This window comes from Ursus arctos, unplaced genomic scaffold (assembly GCF_023065955.2).
Source record: "Ursus arctos isolate Adak ecotype North America unplaced genomic scaffold, UrsArc2.0 scaffold_24, whole genome shotgun sequence".
Classification (NCBI taxonomy): domain Eukaryota; kingdom Metazoa; phylum Chordata; class Mammalia; order Carnivora; family Ursidae; genus Ursus; species Ursus arctos.
Genome location: NW_026622919.1, coordinates 19,096,708 through 19,105,901, shown reverse-complemented (window position 1 = coordinate 19,105,901; position 9,194 = coordinate 19,096,708). Strand labels below are relative to the sequence as shown.

General features: G+C 48.2%; 2 protein-coding genes across 2 annotated transcripts; one reads left to right on the top strand and one right to left on the bottom strand.

Moving 5' to 3' along the window:
• Positions 1 to 233: 233 nt before the first annotated feature.
• On the bottom strand, positions 234 to 1,333 carry LOC113265403 (cytochrome c oxidase assembly factor 3 homolog, mitochondrial). The gene is made up of 2 exons (XM_026512765.4): positions 1,088 to 1,333; positions 234 to 744 (listed from the first exon to the last, which is right to left on the bottom strand). Exons 1-2 carry the CDS (start codon positions 1,299 to 1,301, stop codon positions 638 to 640), a joined length of 321 nt encoding a protein of 106 aa, XP_026368550.1. The 5' UTR covers positions 1,302 to 1,333; the 3' UTR covers positions 234 to 637.
• Positions 1,334 to 1,704: 371 nt separating this feature from the next.
• Positions 1,705 to 8,823, top strand: CNTD1 (cyclin N-terminal domain containing 1). Its single transcript, XM_026512757.3, has 7 exons — positions 1,705 to 1,873; positions 5,026 to 5,101; positions 5,365 to 5,533; positions 6,506 to 6,668; positions 7,135 to 7,279; positions 7,916 to 8,012; positions 8,576 to 8,823. Exons 1-7 carry the CDS (start codon positions 1,705 to 1,707, stop codon positions 8,744 to 8,746), a joined length of 990 nt encoding a protein of 329 aa, XP_026368542.2. The 3' UTR covers positions 8,747 to 8,823.
• Positions 8,824 to 9,194: the final 371 nt, after the last annotated feature.

The following is a 9,194-nucleotide window of genomic DNA, read 5'->3' as shown; positions in this document are numbered from 1 at the left end:
TAAGGGTAGAGGACAGAAGAGTGACCTTCCCTCCCTGAAGACGTGGTTCAGTCTCACACAGCCCTGTGACCCACCATGATCTCTCCCTTAAATCAGATGGAAAGATCTCACGGAAAAAGCAATTCTAGTTAAACATTTACAGCTCCCTGGGGCAATGCCACTGCTGCCCCCACCGCCTGTGGAGCTTTCCAGCATAGTCATGCCATCCCTCAGCCTTAACACACTCATTTGGCTCCAAGAGAGGTGACTCAGTTTATTATTCTCAACCTAACTCCATCTTTCCCATTTTAGGCTCCAACACTACACAGAGCTGCCACCCCCACCCCCGCAACAGCTAAGTCCCTGGGAGGTAAAGAGGGTAAACCACAAAGTCAGAAATCCTGAGAAAAGCCAAGATCATGTAACTCTCAAACAAAGAAACAAAATACAAGCAGGGCTCAGTGACTGGAAACAGTTTGTGTAAAGTGGGCAATATTCCCTTGACCTGGCCAAATGCAAAAAATTCTTGGGCTCAATCATCGTCCAAGGTTGAGGCCAGCAATGCTGTATGCAGGCTTCGATTTTTATAGGGTCATGGGGCATCATCCACCATGTGAAGGGGCTCCAGCAGGTTGGAGACATGCAGTGCCCATCCGGTTCAAGGTCCTGATGCCCTCTCCAGGGCTCGGGCTCGGGCAGCTTTGGCCTCATCCTCCAGCTCATCTAGGAAACGCTCCTGGGACACGGAGTAGAAGGTGTAGCCATCTGGGGAAGTGGGTTCAGGAAACCTCTTGGAGTATACATATTGCCTTTTCCCAGACTTTGTCCACCACCCTTTTTACTCTCTCACCCTCCCAAATCAGTGATTCGATCTTCTGCCCTCTGCTTTTCTGAGCCCTGACCCCGATTCCGTTATTATTAATACGTTGTATTAAAAAAGCATCTCAAAATGACAAAATAAGGTACATTAAACGCTTGGCTCGGCAACAGAAATGGCCAAGACTTCATAGCTCGGGCTCTTTTTAGCAACCCCCACACTGCCCTACTACGCGCCTCTGCTCCCCTGCCCCCTTATGCCGTCTCCTGAGCCTACAGTCTGGATGGATACAAATAGCTAACACCAGGGCCCCGATGCCCAGGCCGGTCACGATGTTCCGGGTCCGCCGCTGTGGCAGACTCTTCTGCCACTGGGCGAGCTGCACCTGCCGCATGAATTGCAGCTGCTCGGGAGTCAGCTTCTCCCGAGTCGGGTCGATGCGCTGAGCCACAGGGGCCTTTCCACTCTTAGCATGGACAGGGTCACCAGCTCCCGGCGCTGCCATGTTGCCGCTCCGCCCTTCGTAGTCCCAGGGCGCGAGGCTTGCTGGGAATAACTGTCCAGGGCCACTGCAAGGGAGGCTGGGAGTTGTAGTCCGCGTTTTCTTTCTCGAAGCGAGTGCGGCTCTAGGTCTTAGAGGAAGAGCGCGGCGGGGCGGGCGGGGGGAGGAGTCGGCAAGCGGCGGAGCTTTCTGATTGGCTGAGGGGTCTGCGGCCGTTGGGGCGGGAAAAGGCTGTGGAAGGCTCGAGGCCGCGGTGGGAATTGGGTTTTCCTCAGACTTGAGGCGAAGACAAGCGCACAGAAGGGGACGAGGAAGCCAGAGTGTGGCAGAAGACTCCAGAGGGAAGCTAAGGGGGTCGGTTTATGGGTCCAGGGAGCCGTCCAGGGATACCCAAAGGCTTCTGAAAATGGACGGACCTGTGAGGTCAAGATTGGCCTCCCTCAGTGACTTTCAGTTCGGAGCTGTCGCCACAGAGACGATCGAAGACGCTCTGCTCCACCTGGCGCAGCAGAATGAGCAGGCCGTGCAGGAGGCTGCCGGCCGGATGGGCAGCTTCAGGGAGACCCGGATCGTGGGTGTGGACGCAGGGCTGGGCAACGGGTTTCAAGGGAGACTGGGGCACCCGTCTTTGAGACTCAGTGGGAGTCTCTCATGGGAGACCCAGTTTACCTTATTCATTCAAATAAGTGTTGTTAGTAACTGCTAGATGCCAGGTGCAGGGGATGTGGTGGTGAACGAGATCCACCAGCACCCTACCCTTGATTTCAACCCGTACCGAGGGCTTATCCGCACCACTTGGGAGAGCAGGACAGAACGGAGACCCCGTCCCTGCTTTGGAGGCTGTAGAACAAATCCGTAAACGACTAGGTACCAGGACGGCTAGATAAGTGACATACCAGATCGCAGAAGCTTTTATGCGGATTGAAAGGAGTGATAGGGTGAGGCGAGGGTAGGAAGAAGTAAGGCAGACCTCGAAGAAGGATGACATTTTGGCTGGTGAAGGTGGAGGAGGGGGACAGCGTTTCTACCAAAAGGGAAGGATAACAGGAGTAAACCCACCGAAATAGAGAAGCTTGGGGTGAGTGTGGGTGGAGCGCTTAAGTCCACGTTGTCCAGAGCATGTGGAAGAATAGCTGAAATTAAAACTAGAAAAGTAGTTTGGAGACATTCTGTGTGGAATGCCAAGGGGAGGAGTTTATACGTAGCTTAGTAGGGAAACAAGAAGGCATTGAAGGTTTTCAAATAGGGGAGTGATGTGACTTTAGCCTTTGCCCTAGAAAAGGTTATGTTGGCTGTGATGTAAAGAATGGTTTGGAGTAGAGAGAGGGACAGGAGGGAGGTAGACCAGTGGAGTCTGTGTCAGTAATTTAGGCAATAGGACAGAGGGAATGACAAGGGAGGATGGATTAAAAACATTTCAGAGATGAAATCTGGGACTCTGCAATGGATGAATTTAAGAGGTGAAGAAGGCAAAGGTGACCATGCCAAAGGGTTGAGGCTAGAAGAATGGGAGTATAGTGGTACCATTACGAGAAACGCACACATCCATTAAAAAATAAAACAGGAGGAAGCGTGACCTTTGGGAAAGTAACAGCTTTGGTTTGGATCTACTGAGTCTCAAGTGTTTGTAGAACATCTAAAGGAGGGTTTCTAGTGAGCTGTTTAAAAAATAAGTCAGGGGGCGCCTGGGTGGCACAGCGGTTAAGCGTCTGTCTTCGGCTCAGGGTGTGATCCTGGCGTTCTGGGATCGAGCCCCACATCAGGCTCTTCTGCTTTGAGCCTGCTTCTTCCTCTCCCACTCCCCCTGCTTGTGTTCCCTCTCTCGCTGGCTGTCTCTCTCTCTGTCGAATAAATAAATAAAATCTTAAAAAAAATAAGTCAGAAGAGAGGTCAGAACTAGACATAAAGGTTTAGGAGTTATCTTCATAACGATACTGTTGAAAACTGGTAGAGAATGCATCTGAGAGCGAGAAAAGAGAAGCAGGTCAAGACAGTTCCTCGGGAGACATTTTGTGTTCAGGCAATTGGAGTAGGAAGAAGAGTCATGAAGGGAACTAAAAATATGGTTGGAAAGGAAGGAACAAAACCAAGACACCTTTGGAAGCCAAAAGTTTCCAGAAGGATGATGGTCAGCAATTTCATATGCCTCAGGGATATGAACGACGGAATAAAGGTTGCAAAAGGGTGATGCTATTTAATAATTGGACATATTTGCTGGCCTTTGAGATCATTGTTTTAGCAAGTTAGGAAAAGTTGCCAAACTGCAGAACGTTAGGGAATTCACGAGGAAGTGGAAGCTGCAGGTTTAAGCCAGGCTTTCAAGAAAGTTAACAGTGATGGAAACTAGGGAGATGAAGAGCGCTAGATTAAGAGGGTAGAAGGCGCGGAACTTTCAGTTAATAAATGTGTTTGTGAGTGCAGGAGGGAGATCCAGTAGAGGGGGGAGGCCTAACCATCACCCATTGCACCTAACCCTAGCTTAGTTTTCTTGGCAAATTGAACTGGAAAATAGAAACAATCACCCAGATATTTCAGGCCCAAACCAAAACCAAACCAAACAACTATGTACTCACACACAAACAAAACAGAAACAAAGCCTAAACTCCAGCAAATAAAGGGACTAATAACACACAATTATATGTTCTAGGGTATTTTGTTTATTTGCTTAAACTAATTATCTTCTGCTAATTTTCTGTTGGGCACTGAGAGCCGGGCTTTAGCTTCTGCAACAGTAAGGTTTAGTACATATGTGTAATGTGTATCAAATAGACTGTTCAACTTTGTGCTAGCACGACTTCTACATGCCTAAGAAAGTCAGATTTTCTCTGAAGACACATGGCCATTTGACTATGCGTAATTCTTTACTGATCAGTACTAAAAGTCCCAAGTTCTACAGGAGCTTCCTTTGTTGAGAACTAACATTTACCCTTGTTTCCACCCTCTAATGATATTGCAAACTAAACAGAATTCTATCTGGGGCTGTTCTTTCAAAGAGAAACAGAGGCAGCCTAAGATCTTGCCAAGGTACCTTGCCCTTCCCACCTCCCCAGTGACTTTGCTCCCACACCCCAAAATGGGCTATGTTCCCTGATCTAGGGGACATTTCTTCAAAACAAGCCACTCCACAGTAACAAACTTGCTGCTGGGGAGAGGCTCAGCCACTGCAGATTTACCCAACAAACTGGTGGTGGGGAGATGGTGTCCAGCTGTAAGGTGAATCGTGTTTGTAAAGCAATGGGAGTTCTCCAGAGGGTGGTTACTAAACAAACAGGGTTATAAAGAATATCAAAGCTCCAGGAGGGACTTTGCTGTTCCTGTCAACATTCCACTGAAAACAGAATATAGGGGTTAGGGTTTTTATCTGTCCAAGAATCTCCCTTGAAGCTGGAGGTTCCCAGCATGGTGTAGAGGCCAGCTCGACCAGCTGGTATGTTTGTGTGTAGCTGGCCAAGCCTTTTATCAGCTGAGACCCACAGGAAGGCTCAAGGGTCACTAAGGGGGCTTGGTAAGCCCTTGTCTTTGGTGCCCAGTCAGCCTCCTTTTCATGCCTCTGACCTGCCTATTGGCAGGAAAGGGAACTTAGCTCAGCTTGGGTTGTTTCAGTCTCCTTTCTCACCCCCTGACCCTCTTCCCTTGACCCCATCATGGCTTTTACACAATGCCAAGAGTTCACAGAGTGGTTTTGGTTGTACCTTGTGAATTAGTCTCTTCTTTCTTGTTTTGGCAGAGTTTGTTTTTCTCCTGTCTGAACAATGGTGTCTGGAGAAATCCGTGAGCTACCAGGCTGTAGAAATCCTAGAAAGGTAAAGCCCTGTGCATAGGTCTTTGTGAGTGGTACCTCTCAGAAGGACTAATATACCCTTAAACATCTTTAAAAAGGAAAAGAAAAAAAGTACTGTCGCCCTTTAGCACGAGACCTGGTTTGGCACCCTCTATTACTTACAAGTGTCCATGTCTCAGCTACGGACTGAGATTGGAGAGGAGGAAATCCGCATAGTTTGCTGCACAAACTCCTTTTAGTTTGTGAGAATGTGGATTGTTTCCTCTCCCCTTCCCTTCCTTCTAGGTTTATGGTTAAGCAGGCAGAGAATATGTACAGGCAAGCCACGACCCAGCTGAGAGAGAAGAAGGAGCCTCAGAATTGGAAGGCTCTGAAAGAGCAGCTTTTCAGCAAGTTTATCCTGCGCCTAGTGTCCTGTGTTCAACTGGCCAGCAAGCTTTCCTTCCACTACAAAGTAAGGAGCTGGGGTCCTCCTGCGCACCTGTTAGCAGAAACCAGCTCGTCCACAGAGGACCGTGAGAAACCTCCCAAGTTAGGTGTTACTACTCCTGTGGAAACTCCAGGCTGCAATTATGCTTCCTAAATAAGCACACCACACCACACACACACACACACACACACAGAGAGAGAGAGAGAGAGAGAGAGAGAGAGAGAGAGAGGCAGTTCTTAAATAGCCTGAAGTTCTGTTCCCAAGGTGTAATTGCTGGACAGATGCCATCATTTATACAGGTCACCTTTCCTCCCCTTGGACCCAAGGACAGTTTATGTAAGGTGCCTGAATTGCCAACAGGCCTATCAGTATTAGACAAACTGTTACATTTATAGAGGATAAAATGTTTCCATACCCCTACCCAATGCCTGTATGGTAAAATGTTCCCTTATTCCCGCAGCAAATATTCACTGTCTTCTATGGCCAGAGGCTGCACTAGGTGCCATGGGTACAACAAGTAAAAATATTGCCTGCGCTGTCAAGGAATTTATTATCCAATGGGAGAAGACACGCAGGCAAACAATGTGGGAGGGTGCTCTGATTCGTGTAAACACAGACAGCTGTGCGTGTACCTCCGCGGCCTGGGAAAGTCAAGCAAGTGTATTTTCTTGAAGCGGGTAGGTAGGTGTGGGGAGGAGACGGGTGGATGCTAAGAAAGAGGCAGAGGAGTTCAGGAGAGCGGGGAGAGCGGAGGAGGAAAGGGAGCTCCAGACACAGGAAACAGCACGTGTACTGGCTTGGAGAGCTGGACAGGCTCGGGACCTGCAAGTGATCCTATGTGACAAGCGTGGGGCGTGAGGGGCAATTGCCAAGAGAGAAGATGTGATGAAGGCATGGGCTGGATTGTGAGCAGCTTTGTGTGCTATGCCAAGATGTGTGACCTTTAGTCTGACACCCTTCTCTCTCTCTCGCACTGTTTTGTTTTTCTTCGCTCAGATTATCAGCAACGTTACAGTCCTGAATTTCCTCCAGTCTCTAGGGTATGCACACACTAAAGAAGAACTGCTGGAGTCAGAGCTTGATGTTTTGAAGTCCCTGAACTTCCAAATCAATCTGCCTACTCCCCTGGCATATGTGGAGATGCTTCTGGAGGTTTTAGGTACTCTATTCAGTGTGTCAGGGCATGTGGGTTGGAATCTTCCATAGAAGGCAATAAGAATGTGCCCAGGGGTCTGGAAGCAGTGGGCAGAACCCGCCAATGAGAAACAGCAGGAGGCCTGGGATGACCGAGTCATGTGCTCCCACTGGTGCCTGTCAGGGAAGGAAACTCCGGTCTCAGCACCTGGCTGCTATTTGGACTCGCTAGGCACTCTCTTACTGCAGGATCAAAGAGGTGATTTTCTAGAGAGGCATGAGATAAGAGGGGAACAAATATACTCTAATTGTATATACACAGCAGATGGAGATTTCTTAATCTCTCCCTTTATCCTTTGAAATTGACCTCCAACTAAAGAGGTTTCCTACAGTAGAACACACTAGCTCAAGAGCTTTATGTCACATGTAACGGTGATTATGATCAGAGAGGACCCACTTACCGCTCTTTGCCATGCCCATACTCCATCTAGGATACAATGGCTGTTTGGTCCCGGCCACACGGTTGCACACAACCTGCCTGACCCTGCTCGACCTTGTCTATCTCCTGCACGAACCCATATATGAGAGCCTGCTGAGGGCATCAATTGAAAATTCCGTACCCAGTCAGCTGCAAGGGTAAGGCAACTCCTTTAGGGTAGGCCTCTTCCAGGAACAGTGAATTAGGAGCATACCTCGAGAACATACCACGGGGATGGAATTTACCCAATAAGGCATCCAGTCCGCAGTTAACCTGTGCAGGTTACCCGGTTTTAATGAACTCCCAATATGTTGCTTGGATGCAGATGACTGAGCCCAATCAGCAAAAACCCTAAAGGGTTTTGCTTTTAAATTTAAATGACTGCGGGTGACTAACATACTTTCTTTCATAGTTCTTCCTTTACTGCTGCTTCGATTGGAGATTACTGGACTGCCTTCTAGTCGCTTAGGAAAAAAAGCCAGTCACAGGGTTGCAACTTGGACAAAAGTGTTTGATTACTGTAAAGTCAGACTGGTAAAAAGGCTCCCAGTTACATTTGTTAGGGAGACAGATGGGACAACAGAGGCCGATAAACCAGTCAGGACGTTCAGGTTTTAATCCCAGGTGGGTTAGGGGAGGGGGGCCAATTAGCCATTACTTGGCCATTTCCTTCCATATTTAAAAAAGTCCAAGATGATCAACATAAACAACTCACAGTTGAAGTCCCATGCCCTAGTATTTGGAAGATCAAGTTCCATTCAAGCTCCAAAATTAATATGGTTTTAATCACTCAGGGAAAAGTTTGTTTCAGTGAAGGAAGACTTCATGCTGTTGGCAGTAGGAACCATTGCGGCGAGTGCTTTCATCCAAAACCACGAGTGTTGGAACCAGGTGCGCACCACTGAGCGGGACTGGCACGGTCAGAATTCACTTAATAGAAAGCAGTCTCCCATCAGTTAGAGGAACAGAGAAGACAACTTATAAAAGAGAAGTCGAAACCCAGCATGAGGATGCGTAAGCAGGATTTGTGGGAGGAAACACCAGGATATGTCTGGAAAGTGCTCTCCAGTTTTCCCCTTATGGAACTGGAAATGGAGGACCACGTTCGGCTTCTTCCTTTCCCTTTCTGATGATAACCCACTCTTATGTTCAGGTCCAATAAGTACATCCTCCCCAATAGAAGACAATAGGCCCAAATGCCCTCTTCGTATGTCACAGACCTTACCTCCAGCAGAATGAAATGTCTAGCAGAAACTTTCCAGGCTAACACTAGCAGGGTAAAGGGATCCTAATGTCATCTGGCCCTTGGCAAACACTGGGATCTGGATTTAATCTTCTCTGTAAACGCAGAGAAAAAATTTACATCTGGCTTGAGAGAACAGCCCGATGTGTCTGTCTGTGCACTAAAACATGTTGGGATGATTTAGTAATACGAAATCTGTCTGTTTCTGAAGGTTGTGGGGCATTTGCAGAGCATCACTGGCATTGCCTTGGAAAGCATCGCTGAGTTCTCTTACGCAATCCTGACTCACAGCGTGGGAGCCAACACTCCGGGGCGACAGCAGCCTGCTCTTCCCCCCCTGGAGGCCAGAGCTCTGAGGGCCGCTCCCTCCTCCAACACTTGAGGCGCGCTCAACCCACCACAACCCACCACGTACAAACAGCCTCCGTCCCGCGTGTCCCTCCTTTCGTTACTCTCAGACTCAGGGTACACAAGTTCCGAGTATCTTTTGAACTATGTTTTGTATTCCAACTCCATGCTCCTTTTTCTGCATCAAAGAAAGAGTGAAAGCTGACGAGCATGTCCTTTTTGCCGTATCAGACTGAAAATGTCAAGGAGCTGGGAGGAGACAGAACATTAGTGAAGTTGGTTCGTTTTTGTTTAACAAGATATTTATAGCTTTTCCTTAACTGTTCATTTCATTGAGAGAGAACACCAGACATGGAAATTAGTATTAGCCAGGGGCTTGAAAACCGGGACTGTTTGGGTGACCTTGACTGAGCATCAAGGAGGCAGCCTTTATTTCCCCTTAGAGTTAGCGTAACATCTCTGTTCTGTCATTGAGATGTATA

What these genes read in the sequence shown, in the direction of transcription:
- LOC113265403 (XM_026512765.4), bottom strand. Translation starts at nt 1,301, where the DNA reads ATGGCAGCGCCGGGAGCTGGTGACCCTGTCCATGCTAAGAGTGGAAAG. An exon ending in GGCCCTGGTGTTAGCTATTT is followed by an intron (nt 745 to 1,087) that starts GTATCCATCCAG and finishes CCACTTCCCCAG; the next exon opens with ATGGCTACACCTTCTACTCC.
- CNTD1 (XM_026512757.3), top strand. Translation starts at nt 1,705, where the DNA reads ATGGACGGACCTGTGAGGTCAAGATTGGCCTCCCTCAGTGACTTTCAG. An exon ending in GCTGTAGAAATCCTAGAAAG is followed by an intron (nt 5,102 to 5,364) that starts GTAAAGCCCTGT and finishes CCTTCCTTCTAG; the next exon opens with GTTTATGGTTAAGCAGGCAG. An exon ending in GTACCCAGTCAGCTGCAAGG is followed by an intron (nt 7,280 to 7,915) that starts GTAAGGCAACTC and finishes TTAATCACTCAG; the next exon opens with GGAAAAGTTTGTTTCAGTGA.